General features: G+C 47.0%; 7 protein-coding genes across 7 annotated transcripts; 4 read left to right on the top strand and 3 right to left on the bottom strand.

The window, feature by feature from the left end:
- Positions 1-155: 155 nt before the first annotated feature.
- Positions 156-789, top strand: N7478_004710 (SDR family NAD(P)-dependent oxidoreductase; the record flags this gene model as incomplete). The annotated part of the gene is made up of 3 exons (XM_056920924.1): positions 156-210; positions 269-668; positions 729-789. The coding sequence occupies 3 exons, from the start codon at positions 156-158 to the stop codon at positions 787-789; spliced, it is 516 nt and encodes a 171-aa protein (XP_056778961.1).
- A 17-nt stretch (positions 790-806) lies between these two features.
- On the bottom strand, positions 807-1320 carry N7478_004711 (uncharacterized protein; the record flags this gene model as incomplete). Its single annotated transcript, XM_056920925.1, has 3 exons — positions 807-1028; positions 1090-1162; positions 1247-1320. The coding sequence occupies 3 exons, from the start codon at positions 1318-1320 to the stop codon at positions 807-809; spliced, it is 369 nt and encodes a 122-aa protein (XP_056778962.1).
- Positions 1321-2518: 1198 nt separating this feature from the next.
- On the top strand, positions 2519-4138 carry N7478_004712 (hydantoinase/dihydropyrimidinase family protein; the record flags this gene model as incomplete). The annotated part of the gene is made up of 3 exons (XM_056920926.1): positions 2519-2710; positions 2777-2858; positions 2916-4138. The coding sequence occupies 3 exons, from the start codon at positions 2519-2521 to the stop codon at positions 4136-4138; spliced, it is 1497 nt and encodes a 498-aa protein (XP_056778963.1).
- A 636-nt stretch (positions 4139-4774) lies between these two features.
- On the top strand, positions 4775-5926 carry N7478_004713 (serine/threonine-protein phosphatase; the record flags this gene model as incomplete). The annotated part of the gene is made up of 3 exons (XM_056920927.1): positions 4775-4790; positions 4874-5107; positions 5217-5926. The coding sequence occupies 3 exons, from the start codon at positions 4775-4777 to the stop codon at positions 5924-5926; spliced, it is 960 nt and encodes a 319-aa protein (XP_056778964.1).
- Positions 5927-6383: 457 nt separating this feature from the next.
- On the bottom strand, positions 6384-7148 carry N7478_004714 (Rho GDP-dissociation inhibitor; the record flags this gene model as incomplete). The annotated part of the gene is made up of 3 exons (XM_056920928.1): positions 6384-6514; positions 6636-7001; positions 7058-7148. 3 exons carry the CDS (start codon positions 7146-7148, stop codon positions 6384-6386), a joined length of 588 nt encoding a protein of 195 aa, XP_056778965.1.
- Positions 7149-8537: 1389 nt separating this feature from the next.
- On the bottom strand, positions 8538-10555 carry N7478_004715 (ankyrin repeat domain-containing protein; the record flags this gene model as incomplete). The annotated part of the gene is made up of 2 exons (XM_056920929.1): positions 8538-10140; positions 10200-10555. 2 exons carry the CDS (start codon positions 10553-10555, stop codon positions 8538-8540), a joined length of 1959 nt encoding a protein of 652 aa, XP_056778966.1.
- Positions 10556-12407: 1852 nt separating this feature from the next.
- N7478_004716 (KilA-N domain-containing protein) lies at positions 12408-14062 on the top strand (the record flags this gene model as incomplete). Its single annotated transcript, XM_056920930.1, has 5 exons — positions 12408-12468; positions 12593-12801; positions 12871-13033; positions 13093-13975; positions 14038-14062. 5 exons carry the CDS (start codon positions 12408-12410, stop codon positions 14060-14062), a joined length of 1341 nt encoding a protein of 446 aa, XP_056778967.1.
- Positions 14063-14078: the final 16 nt, after the last annotated feature.

The following is a 14078-nucleotide window of genomic DNA, read 5'->3' on the forward strand; positions in this document are numbered from 1 at the left end:
ACATCGCTCGCCGAATATCCCCATTCACTCGTGATATGTTTCGGCGAATTAATGTATATATCACGTCTCAAAATATTCTAATCAGTTCTATCAGATTGACCCAAAATTAACTTCGAGGTGTCAATCTATTCATTTTGATCTACTTTATTTTGACAATGGCATCTGCTTTGGCCTTCTCGGGAGTCGCGCTTATTACCGGCGCAGCTGCAGGTGCGTGAAAATTGTTGATATTGTGTTTAAATTGAGGATGCACTAATAAATACAACAGACACTGGATGGGCGATTGCAAGTGCATTTGCAAGTGAAGGATGCATGAAGATCGTAATTGCCGATCTTATAGAGTCCGCGCTCAAAGAAGCTCACTCTGAAATCGAGACAGAGTTTTCGAATGTTCAAATTTTATCTTGTGTCGTTGATGTATCATCTCCAGAGGAGATTCAAAACTTAATTGATAAGGTAATTGAGAACTTTGGCCGAGTAGACTACGCAGTTAATGCTGCCGGAATTCTGGGAGCAAGCAAGCGCTCTCATGAAATGAGCGTGGAGGAATTCGACAAAATCTTGCAGGTGGATTATAGGGGCTGTTGGCTTTCCTCGAGGGAAGAACTGAAGCACATGGTTCAACAGAAGCCGCTCCCTAGTCATGATGGACGACCAGAAAATCGTGGGTGAGTTTATTGATTCAGTCATCATAAAGGATACCCAATGTAACACGATTTCATGCATAGTGCGATTGTGAATACTGCGAGTCAACTGGGAACTGTGGCAAGACCCACCGCACGTAATTAAATTGAATAATAATCCATTCAAGAATCGGTATCCTCTAATCTTTCAATATACAGCATCTTATTGCGATAACATGTCACATGATTAATCTCGCAGACACCATCCTCCTTCCCCTTGTGGTCGACGCAGAAAGCTCGCGTACATAGAAGACATAGCTGGTTCGGGAGGTTGTCTTCAAGATATGGCTTCGCCTCTCTCATGCCATTATGGACGTGGCAGGGTCCAACATCAGAAAATTGGTTCTAGAGAGTTTATTAGCCTGATAAACCAAAATAGAGATTAATGTGAGGTGGGGAAACGTACCATTTTGTAGCGTTTGGTGGAGATTGTATTGATAGGCTTTGAAGGCAGGGTCTTGGAGGAGTGAGTAATGAAACTTGGAAAATAACAGTGAAGATGTGTGGTTGCTTGATATTTAGCTGAGGCGCGCGGGGGTGACTTGGTGTTCGGGCAGACTTACGTTGGGTGCTGTTGCATTGCATGAGCTCGGCGGACCTCGGATCTTGGTATAGTACTGGTTCGTAAGCGATTCATTTTTACTAGCGGAAATAAAGATGTCTCTGCTAGGCAATTTCCTGGGACGAAAGAAGTGCAAGAAAAGGTCCTAGCATGACTGGGGTCATGCCTAGTAGTCGGCGACCTTTATCAGACCGTGCTTTAACGCTACTAAAAATCCGTATACTAGAAGAGATTCTCAGGGTGGTAGTCTTGTTGCAGTCAGGAGCCTATTCTATTTGGGATATAAATCTATGGCCCGCCATTGTGGATCATGTCATTGATAAGATCATACCTTAAATGAGCTAGATTTGGGCCATCTTAGCTTAACCACTCGCGATTGAATGTTAGTTTACCCCTCTCCCGGAAGACTATTTTGGAGGTGGGGTAAAGACTCGTCTGATGTATTAATTCCACAGGCGAACACATACTTGAAAGCACTATGTAATCTACAGTAAGAGACAATATACGTCCGACTGACAGGGGAACTACGGAAAAACGTCCAATATAGACTAGGGGCCATGTCAATCAAAGAGTGTAGGTGGTCGCACCAGGTTCGGTACGTGATGTAGTAGTTCAGATACCACAATCTAATCACATGTACACTAGCTTATTCTTCTTAAACTCTCTCTTTCTAGACTTCTTTCAATCAATTGACTTGGTCAATTTTACTTCGCGCATGACTAAAAATCCACATCGGCCAATGCCTTTATCGCACCACGAGTGATCCTTCGGCGAAGAATCGGCCGATCCCGTGACTATCCTTCAAGCCCCTCATACTGCCGAGATGCATAATAGTTTTGGCCGATATCTAATCGCCGGACCCATTAGATAGATGGATGATATGGTGCCGCCCCACAGAGATAATCACCCTGTGTCTCAATTAGGTGGTCGGCCATTCTCAACTTTCGAGTCGATACCACACTTATAACTTAACATGCCATAAATCAATAAATCAACGGAATAGATAACGGATCCCGAGTATATTCAATTGACATAAAGGCTCCATTCTAGTAGGAGGTTTAATTTCCAGCGATAGGCCCATGTGCGGAAACACAATTTACCCCACAACCAGAACCCCCACGGGAGAAATGTAACTCTAGCTCGGCTCTATTTCTGAAATACGGTGTCTTTTCTATCGGCGATTTGAAAAGTGGGCACATAGTATCGTATATAAGGTGCTTATCGTCCCTAATTGGGCGTCTGTTCAACCAAAGCTTCTCCATTGTTAGGAATCATGAATTACTATACTAAAGATGAACAACCATTTGACTGTGTTGTCCTGGATGGCAATGTTGTCACTGCTGCCGACGTTGGTCGTTACGATATTGCCATCAAAGACGGAAAGATTGCTCTTCTAGCACCAGCTAATTCTCTTCGTGATTCACCCGCGAAGAGAATAATTGACGCCGAGGGAGCGTATGTGACGGTAAGCATGAAAATCTCCATTCGCTGATATTTCATCAGTAAATTTACTGACATGTCCTCACTTTAGCCTGGAGGGGTAGATGCGCATGTCCATTTGGCAGAGCCAGCTCTATTTGGAAAGGGTCAAAGTTCTGATGATTATACTAGTGGTAGGGCACAAGAGCGTACACTGATTTTGTGTCATTTCTGACTTGATTTCCAAATAGGCTCTCGATCAGCAGTTGCTGGTGGGACAACTACTATAATTACCTTTGCCGCGCAGTTGAAATCGGAGACATCACTTTTGCCTGCCCTGGAGAGGAACTTTGCAGAAGCCACCAAAGGCGCTTATTGTGACTATTCATTCCATTTGATCGTCGCAAACCCGACAAAAGAAGCTCTGGATGAGCTGCCCTTGTTAAAGGAAAGGGGCGTTACCTCGGTAAAGATATACATGACATATGAGGCTCTCCAGCTCCGCGACAACCAGATCCTTGATGTTCTTTTGCGCGCTCGCGCTGAGGGAATCACTACCATGATTCACGCCGAAAATGGCGACATGCTGCAATGGATGACTGAACGACTCGAAGAGCAGAAGCTTCTCAGTCCTAGATACCATGTCACATCGCGACCCCAAATTCTAGAGACAGAGGCTACCAATCGTGCTATTTCTCTTGGGCAACTTGTCTGCGCCCCGATACTCATTGTTCATGTTTCATCGCCTAGTGCAGCAGAGATCATCCGAAATGCACAGAGCCTTGGACATCCAGTCTATGCTGAGACATGTCCGCAGTACACTTTTTTGACTCGAGCTGCTCTCAAAAAACCCGGATTCGAAGGAGCAAAGGCAGTTTGCTCACCACCGCCTCGCAACTCTGAGGCTGATCTGGAGGGGATCTGGATGCATTTGAAGAATGGAACTTTTACCATCCTGTCATCCGATCATTGCCCATTCAATTACAATGATACAGCCTTTGGGAAAAAGGCTGCTATTACCTGTGATGCACCAGATGGCCATTTTAAGCACATTCCAAACGGCTGTCCGGGTGTTGAAACTCGTCTCTCCTTGGTTTTCAGTGCGAAACGATTAGCGCCAGAGCGATTTGTAGCTCTCACAAGCACAAACCCAGCCAAGCTCTATGGACTTTATCCGAGAAAGGGGGCTCTGATTCCAGGGGTTTCGGATGCAGATCTCACAATTTGGTATCCATCAGGAAAGATGCAGCCATTTTCTATCTCTAACGACCTACTGCATCATAACGTCGATTACACCCCGTATGAAGGGATAGAGGTTTCACAATGGCCGCGGTATACTCTCCTCCGAGGGGAGGTTGTGTGGGACCGTGATGACGGAGGTCTTGTAGGTCGTCAAGGGTTTGGTCAATATTGTGCCAGAGAATCCATTTTTTGGCATGAGGAGTTGCCAGAGTGGGATGTAACAATGTACTGAACATGTGGCTTGGTAGACAATTGATTAATATTCTTTCATTCAAATTTGTGTGCATTCAGCACATTTCTTCTGTTCATACATCCACAAATTCTGGGAAATATGTTTCGAGCTCCTTTAATTAGATTATTTGAAATAAAATGATCTCAAAAGGTTAGAGTGCAATTTATTTACCCTTAGGAAGGCACACAAGTTCATTCACGCTCCTTGAAGAGTCGGTGGAGCAGAAACAGACGGACAATCATTCTCCCGAAAGCCCGTTCGATTAAAGTATCACATCACGTGCCAGGTACGTACTCACGTGTCGAGTAGGCGGTGAAGCTGGCCAGGGCGGTCTCCCCACAGTGCTTGCCAACCCTGGAAAGGCTGGGCTTCTCGTCTTGAACCTGGAGGAATTGGTGCAATGCTGAGTTATCTCGTCATGATGCATGCTGTATACTACCTGTCTATTTCCAGTCCCCGTTGATCAACTTTCGACGCCCCCTCTCACCCCTGCCCGACATCCCTCTCTTTGCCTGGGCAGAATACCTTCAACTATCCCTTCCGGGCCGAGTTCTCACAGCATTCCGCTTGTTTCTATACCCCTCCTAGCCAGGTGCTATCCACTCATTCGCCTGTGCCTCGGTATCTGCCGCCGAAATGCCCGGCCTTCCCAGTACGTCCTCACCGAACCTAGCATCTACAATTTACCGAATCAACGAACCGGTCCCACCGCGGAATAAGCTAACAGTCAGATAGCTAGTATCGATCTTGATGAGTGTATCGAACGCCTCTATCGGAAAGAACTCCTTGCGGAACCTGTGATTGAGGCAGTATGTGCCAAGGCAAAAGAGCTGCTTATGAAGGAGAGCAATGTCGTTCATATTAAGGCGCCAGTAACTGTCGTAGGAGACATTCATGGCCAATTCTTCGATTTATTAGAAATCTTTCGCATCGGCGGGTTCTGTCCCGATACAAATTATCTATTCCTTGGTGAGTTTGACTGATATTGTGCGCATTATGACTAATGGAGTACTCGGGGAGGCTGTCTTTCAGCTATGAGATGAGAGGAGAGCGAATTGACTAATTCTCGTATGGATAGGCGACTATGTTGATCGCGGTCTTTTCAGCGTCGAGACCATTTCCCTGCTCGTCTGCCTCAAATTACGATACCCCCACCGAGTCCATCTTATTCGCGGCAATCACGAGTCCCGCGGTGTTACTCAATCCTACGGCTTTTATACAGAGTGTGCCCGCAAATATGGCAACGCAAACGTATGGCACTACTTCACCGATATGTTCGACTACCTCACATTAAGCGTCGTAATCAACGATGAGATTTTCTGCGTACACGGCGGTCTCTCCCCTTCAATTCACTCTCTAGACCAAATCAAGATTATCGATCGGTTTCGTGAGATTCCTCATGAGGGTCCGATGGCTGATTTGGTTTGGTCTGACCCTGATGCAGAACGGGATGAGTTCTCCCTTTCTCCCCGTGGAGCAGGATATACATTTGGAGCACAAGTCGTCCGAAAGTTCCTGGAGGTAAATAGCATGTCCCATATCTTACGTGCGCATCAATTATGCAACGAGGGCTATCAGATTCTTTTCGATGATCGCCTGAGTACGGTCTGGAGTGCGCCGAACTACTGCTACCGCTGTGGAAACTTGGCCAGTGTGTTGGAAGTCAGTGATAATATGGAACGGTTCTTTAATATCTTTGATGCGGCACCTGAGAACGACGTCCACAGAAATGAGCAACAGGCACAACAAAACAGGGACTCTCAGCCAGTGATTGACTATTTTTTGTGATACCCCTGATGTTTAATTATGCTTTGGATGTCTTTTTCTCTTATGATTTATTTACCCTTTTTTTCATCTTCATTTTACATTCCCCGCTATCGGTTGCACCATACAGGAGTTTGGGGGCATGGCATGGAAATAAAACACGAACTACACATTCATGGATTGCATTGGCTACATATTTTGCATTTCAAATGGGAATATATCCACATAGATAGAAATGAGGCAGCGCATAGAAGCTGGGCAAATAGAGAAGATCCACCAGTGGCCTCTCTCAGAGGTCAACAAAAATAAAGACTAAAACAACGGGAAATGCAAGGAAAGCAGGGACGGCGTCTTTCAGGAACCACGCGGTCACATCCATCTCTACCAGGCTTTTCGGGTCAAAGGAAATTCGTCACGCTTGAATAAACAATGGGCTCAAAGAAGTTCAAACGAAGCTAACAGTCTAAGAGTCGCGCTCCGATTACCAATCCTTGGCAATATCAAAAGACCATTCGAAGGAAAGGTGGCTCTTATCATCGTCATCGACGAATCGCGATGTAGCCTTGTAATGACCACGAGCGAGCATGCCGGATGGTGCCTCCTCCTCTTGGACTAGATGAGTAAAACAAAAAATTAGCCATGATCCTGAATAAAAGAGCCACCACAACTCTAGATATATCGTAGCAATGATATATCGCAGTATTGTTTCAGTGCGGATCCAATGTATACTCACAGTCCTTGGTGTGGACACGCTTCGCTGTCGTGTTGGGTGCATAACTGCCCAGCATCTCCTCGTCCTTGCTCACGCGAACACCCTTACGCTTCACAACCTGGACGTACTTAAGTCCACTCATGACCTCGCCATTGACCTGGAACACGACCTGGATGTGGAAAGTAGCGCCCTCCTTAATGGTGAAAGGCTTATCCTTCAAGCTGGCAAGGGATTCCGGGGAGGAGAGGTCGATGGTCACATCATCGCGGCCCTTCACTCGGAGAGCGAGGGACTTGATGATACAGTGCGGGTCACCGGGCTGGCCGATCTGCTCAGCGTCCAGGCCCAGGGAAGCCTTCCAGCGGACCATTGCCTCATCATCGGCGTCTATAGGAAAAATGTTAGCTGAAACGTTAATGTGAATTGTCTGTTTTACTCCTTACCGAGCTTGTTGTACTCATCCAATGTCTTCTTCTCACCGACCTTGAAACCCTCGGTCTTGGAGGCGACGAGATCGTCCTGGTTGTCGGCCATTTTGAAGTGAAGCGGGGCAGGATTCTAATCTGGGGGCGGGTAAACAAAGGAATTGGGGAGTTGAGAGGAGAGGGTGTGGAAAGTTTGGAGAGGAATTAGAGGGAAGAGAGAGAGGGGAAGAGAGAGAAGGAAAAGTTAAACAAGAAAAAAGGGGGCAGACGAAAAGATGCTCCCCATCCCACTTCGTCTCCTGACTCTCTTTAGTGGGGTTGGAAAGGCGGTGGGAGGGCGAGGCTATTCGGATTTACGGTGCATTGCATATACATGAGGTTTATACTCTGGTCTTTGACAGCTACAGAATTAAGGGTATCCTTGTATCGATACCTATGTTTTAATCTAACCATTGGTATATCTGGGTATTGGAAGAATGAGTGTATACTGAAGCGGGTGGTGGTGATCCCCGTTGTAGGAGAGCCCACGTACTAGTGCCCAAGAGACAATCTAGACCCCACTAAGATACTCCGAACGCCAACAGATTGATTGGCACCCGGGCCAAGCTGTCTCCACTTGCCTGCAGATAACGGGAAGCCTCATGGAAGCATGACGAGTATTTTTCTCTATAAATGGAAGCGAATGCCGTCATCTGATATTAATTTCTCGGTTCTTTGTTTTCTATTGGAGTTGAATAAAACTAGATCTAAACTAATAGTAAGTACTGGTAGGCCTTGGGTATAATTAAAGAGAGTAATAGCGCCCAGTGCTAGTGCTGGAAGGCTAGTACATAGATCCCAGTTGGTATGAAGTGACCACTTGCAGACTATTTACAATGCGTAGAAAGCAATATCATGGATCAATTGGGTATTTCTGTCGAATAGGATTTAGTCTAGACCAACTTGAATGACACGGCCCTGAGAACAATGCCACCACACGATCATGTAGGAAAGCGTGGGATCGTATCTGATCATACCCATATAATCCGACCACGATCAGATGTGATTCCTACACGATTCTGGGGGAAAGGGCACGTTCAATTTAGCATTGTCAGAGGTTTATAGAAAATCGCATCATTTCCAAGTCCTTGAGATGGATTGAATAGATTTTATCTAGGACAGAAATAACGTCATTTCCTTACCGCATCAAAATATGTTTGAATTTGTAAGAACAACATACTAGATAAAAGGGAGATCCTTTGTTTTGAGTTCTTCGGACTGCCCGATTACAATTTCATGGGACGACATCTCTTATAGTTTTGGCTTTGCAAAGTATTTGAACATTGAAAAAGAATGAATTGATTTCTAAAGTTCACAGCAGAATAAGGCTTTTGAATTGACATCGCGGCCTTGAGTTGAAGTACCAGCTTCATTATACATAGCATAAGACATGAGTAGTAGAACACCTTGAAAAGCAGACCGGAATACAAAGAAAATACTCCACCCCCTAAATAACATATTAAACACCCTGGAATCTTAATTGAGAAGACCCGCCGATTTCAGCAGCGCCAGCGGCCATACTGCTCAGTCCCCCCATGCCAACCCTGCTAGCTCGTCTGTTCGCGTTCTTGCGGTAGCCTGTGTTATAAAATCCATATCGAATGAACAACGACAGAACATCATTCTTGCATTCGCGAATGGCAAATTTCAGAGGAGTCTGGTTGCGGCTAGCCTTGTTTGGATCTGCGCCATTGTCCAGCAATAGCTCTACCATGCGAAGGCTTTCATTGTCAACAGCCTTGAAGAGAGGTGTCTGACCGCCAGGGCCGACTTTATCAGGAGATCCCCCTCTGACAAGAAGCAATTCAGCAACTTCATAGTGGTCATTTCCAGCGGCGTATGAAAGAGCCGTCTCTCCGGTTACAGTGTAAGCGTTGATTTCGGCACCAAAGTCCAGGAGGAGGTGTGCCAATGTCATATTTCCTGTCACTGCGGCCTGGGAGAGGGCTGTTTTTCCACAGTGTGTCGCAGCATTGGGATTCGCACCCCGAGTAAGTAGCATTTGGGCAATGTCTTCGAATCCGCGCGAAGTAGCCAACGAGAGCGCTGTATCACCAGCTGCTCCTATCGTGTCTACTCTTGCACCGTAGTCGAGGAGCACGGTGACAACTTCTTGATGACCGTTCGAGACGGCGACGATGAGAATCGGCTGGCCCAGAGAGTTCTCGGTATTCGCACTGGCGCCTCGATCAAGCGCAGTCTTGATTGCTTCCACATCGCCGGACTTAATCAGGCCACTGAAATCATCCTTGTTGCTACTCATCTTGTACTTCATGCGACTCATGAGACCAGGCCTCTTGCCTTTCAAGTTGCCAGCCGTAACCTGGGTTATGGTTTGAGGTGTGGGCGTTGAGGGAGTAGCTATGATATTGCCCTCTGACGCAGAACGGCATCTGAACTCGTCGTCTGTTGTGTCTCCGGGGATAAAGTTTGGTATGACCGGCGTATCCGTATCCATTGCGCTGGGTTTTAATAAGTTCGGTTCTGAGGCTTCAGCAATGGGTCCCGGTGAAGTTGACATGATTGCGTCTTGAGCATAATGAAATGCGAGGGTTGAAGGATCGTGGTCGCGGAAATCATCAAGCCCGAAAGTTTGCAATGTGAGACGTTGTTTTTGTTTAGCCCCAACGTTCACTGAGACGGGCATTTGGAAGTCTAGCTGGGACGCCCTTTCGGAGGCTTCTGATGAGGGCGATTCGCTTGAGCTGTTTGAATATACCGACGAGGAGCTGCCACCTGCATTTGACGAGTTGGTGAATGTCGTTGGTGATGGAGCATCGGGAATGTCGAGAGCGGACGGCTTGTAAACAATGTTTCCTAGAAGCCTACTCTCGAGGGCTGCCTTCCGAAGAGTCATAAGGATAAAGTCCTGCTCTTGCCCTGATTGCTCTGGTGTCATTCCAAAATCCTCGAGTTCTTTTTGTAGATTTTCCCAAGCCTTGTCTTTCTCCCACTCCGAATCTGCATTGAAAATACTAGATAAAACGTAGGCATCTCGCCTTCGGGTAGCAACTTCAATAATGTAGTCGCGCAACATTAAGTTCATGCTGTTCTGGGAAGATCTGAAAACAGGATTAGTAACTTTAATAGTATCCCAATTTTTGACCGAGGGTCGACATACACTATCATATGTGCGTTCATGATACTGAGGCCAAAGACCACATCAGAAAGCAGAGCACGGATATCTTCAATAACGCTCTGAGAGTCTACAGCCCCGGTACATTTTTGAAGTTTCTGCAAGTCCTCCAGAATAGACTGGTAGACTTGCAATTTCTTCTGCACGCTTGGCTCCGTACTCCGTTGAGTTTCTAGGTGTCGCTCTGAAAGACAGATGACCGTGAGAAGTTGCCGAAGCTCCTCCTTCGCATGGTAGGTAAGTCCCGACTGGGTCGAGCTTTCGTGGAGCAAGTTTGTTGATTCTTTCAACGCCGCGATTTGGTGTAGCGGCTCATTGTTGGACATAACCATTGCAGCCATAGTGTTGGAATAGGACGAGGACGAGGAACCTGCCAGACAACCTAACAGAGCACTCTGGGCAGGGCAGGGTGGCGTTTATAAAAACCATGACTGGGCACGTTTAAAGATGATGGGGCCTGGGGCGGAGGATGGCCCTAGGACTATTTTATCATTTCCTTTTTCGTCCAGTAAGTCGACGATATGATATCATCCCGCCCCCAAGCGATGGCCCTGGGGGCGAACATGCCCTATTTTCTTATTTTTAGCGAAGATAGTCAGAAGCCAATCGTCATCTATACAGTGAGATGATTTTTTGGCGTCGGTTATATTGATAGTTTGAATAATCGACTGAATGTTGCTGAGGTGCTGAGAGACCAAGGGTCAGTAGAACAACAACTCGACTTGTGGAATCATGGGATTTCTTCGGGGAGTGGAGCGTGGTAATTTTGCTATTCCTATACCCCAAAACCTTTAGCATCACAACATTTAGCTATATAACGCGTGAAATAAGGAATGATATCTTCACAAAGATGGAGTCCCGGGGAAGATCGATCTTCTCGAAACCACTTGTGTCATTTCATCCGTCGCGGGCCAGCCCATGCTAGCTTCCAGGGCTGTGATAGACAGCCAAGGAGCAGCAAGCCATGTCTGTCCCGCGCATGGTCGATCATAAGATTGACGAGTGCCAAGGCGATTGGGGGTATAGTAAATAAGTACGTTAATCACGTATGTGTATCAAAAATACGACTTGATAGTTACAAATTAGTGAACCCTGGGATGGTTCCGGGGCTGTTAACACATTCACTTTTTAGGTTTTAGAGACGAATATACTCCGAACGGGTCTATTGATCATGAGCATATACATCTCACCTAATAAATGCTAAACAATAGATGTCAATAAGCAACGTAAAAATGAAAAATCTGACATTCCTTCGACGCCATCATTTCGAAGCATATGTAAGCATCAGATTATTTAGTGATTTAACCTCTTTGGGAACAAGCCATCGCGGGGCTCGAAGGAGAGCGTTAATGCAGTGTGAGAAGTGGGGTCCTAACAGTGATGTGGCAAAATCCTGCATATATTTTATAGCCGGACGAGTCCAATTTGTTAGGTCGCCATGATTGTCGGTGAATGTCCCGTGTGTATAAAGTCACCATTGGTAAGGGGAGAGTGATTTAACTTCAGGATTCTGTCCCCCAAAAGATGACGGAGGTGATGAAGATATTCTTAAATAAGAATTGGATATATATTGCCTGATAGCCATAAGACACAGAAAGTGATCTACAATGCAGGGTTATGAGTATGGGTTGTCCGCCATGACCTATGCACATTGTGCCAGTTGGCGGTATCCGATAGTGGATAGCGGAGATGGCGGATGAAAGATGGAGGGAAGGAGCGAAAGAAAAGAAAGCGGAAGGAACGACTCAAGAATGCGCGGGTCATTGGGTTCCCAGCAGGCTCGTCTTGACAAGACGGTGTATCGAAAATAATATCCAATAGGAAACATCAAATACAGCAATCATACAAACCCAATACCGGACCTTGCCGGAAGGAGAAAGGTCCCGTACGCAACAGTAAGAGAGTCACCGCGACGGGCTTCTCTCCCCTGATTGTTCTCACTTTATCCTTTATTCTTAATCGTGGATCTTTAATCCCTTGAAGCAGTGTCTCTTTCGTTCTTTCCCATCATCAAGGCTTATTGGACTGTTACCCCGTTCGATTCGCCGTCACCCCGCATATACGGGTCGCCCCATTTGAGCTTAGGTCGGATCCATCTTTTTTTTTCCCAGCGACGCGCCTGCTACGTGGCCGTGGGCGCATCCCGTTCGCATTTCTCCCTCTTTCCAACCAATTGTGTCGCAAGCAACAACCATGTCGCGAACTCTCCCCAAGAAGAACAACCCATTGATCCTTGCCGACGTCGCTCCGGCTTGTAAGTTTTTATTCCAAACGCGTGTTCGCGCGACCCGATATGGGCACCTCGTGCGATCACCGCGCTGCGCCAAATGACTCGATTTCGTGATCGCTGACCTGTTCGTCTTATTTTTTCGACATAGATGACGATCTGCTCTCGCGCCGTCGTCTTGGTAAGACCAACCTGTCCGTTAAACCTGGTCAGATTGGTACCTCCAATGCCACCAAGCCCGAGAACCTAGGCCTGTTCGAGTACGCCCACCTGCGGGCCCCTCTGCCCAAGGACCTGGAGGGCTCCGAGATCTTCCCTTCCCACAACTCTCAGCAGCACCCAGAGACTTACTTTTTGATGGTAAGAACCGTCCTCACGCTATGCTTGATGCAACTTTGACTAATTATGAACCTTGTTATGGGTGAATAGCGAAGGAGCAAGGACGGCTTTGTTAGTGCTACTGGCATGTTCAAAATTGCGTTCCCCTGGGCCAAAATCGATGAGGAACGTATTGAGAGAGAATATCTGAAGTCACGCGAGTACACAAGCCAGGAGGAAGTTGCCGGCAACGTGTGGATTTCCCCTCTCTTCGGTACGTGAAAGAATGTATCCGCAACACACACGCCCATCTTTACTAATCATTGCTTTTAGCTCTCGAGCTTTCCAGAGAGTACTTGATGTACGACTGGGTTCGCGCCTTGTTAGATCCCAAGGAGATCGTACAGAGTCCCAAGAAACAAATTACCCCGCCACCGAAGTTCGAAATGCCATCAGAGGAAGCAACCACTTCGCAGCGCCGCAGCCGCCGCTCTGTCTCTCCTAGCAAAGCATCTCCTAGCAAGAAGTCCGCCTCTCCTCGTAAGCCTCGACAGGCTCGCTCAACGAAAGAAGCCCCTAACACACCGTCTACAAATGCTGCCAATGACAGCTTGCAGCAAGCCCTGGAAACTACAGTGTCCGTAGAAACCGATGCCTTGAACGGGGTTTTGGAGACCGTGGAAGAAACGACTGAAGTCAAGACCACTGGTTCTCCGGAGAAGAAGAGGGGCCGTAAGCCTAAGAAGGCTGCCGCCGAGGCCGAAGAGGAGAAGGCCAAGGACGCGGAGAAGGAAGAGAAGAAGGCCGAGAAGAAGGCCGAGAAGAAAAAGAAGCAAGACGCAGCGGAGAAGGAGCCTACAGTTAGCAAAATCTTCAGCGAGGTCGCCGCCACCGAAGATGCTACCGTTTCACAAACAACCATCTCCTTGGATATGCCTCTTTTGCCCCAAGCTCCATCCGCCAAGGAAACAGAAGAGATGATCGCAGAGGCTAAAGTGTTGGTCGAGAATGCCATCAAGAACCAAGCGTCCGAAGTTGCGGCCTCAGGATCAGCAGTCCAGGTCACAAAGAAGCGAAAGCCTGAAGACGATGACGAAGAGACTGCCGCCGAGGCCGCTCAACGAGTAAAGAAAGCCAAGGTCTTGGAGGACAAGCTCAAGCGTGAGCGGGTCCGCAACCGTGCTCTCTTCGGAGTTTCGGCAGCTTTTGCCCTTGCGTACGTTCTGACTGCCCTTTGAATCGATCGAATGATAAGATGAAAGCTAACACTGTTTCTAGTGCCTCTATCCCCTACTTCCTTTAGAATGCTTCTCACATCT

Source organism: Penicillium angulare (assembly GCF_028827245.1).
Source record: "Penicillium angulare strain IBT 27051 chromosome Unknown utg000004l_segment0_segment0, whole genome shotgun sequence".
Lineage (NCBI taxonomy): Eukaryota > Fungi > Ascomycota > Eurotiomycetes > Eurotiales > Aspergillaceae > Penicillium > Penicillium angulare.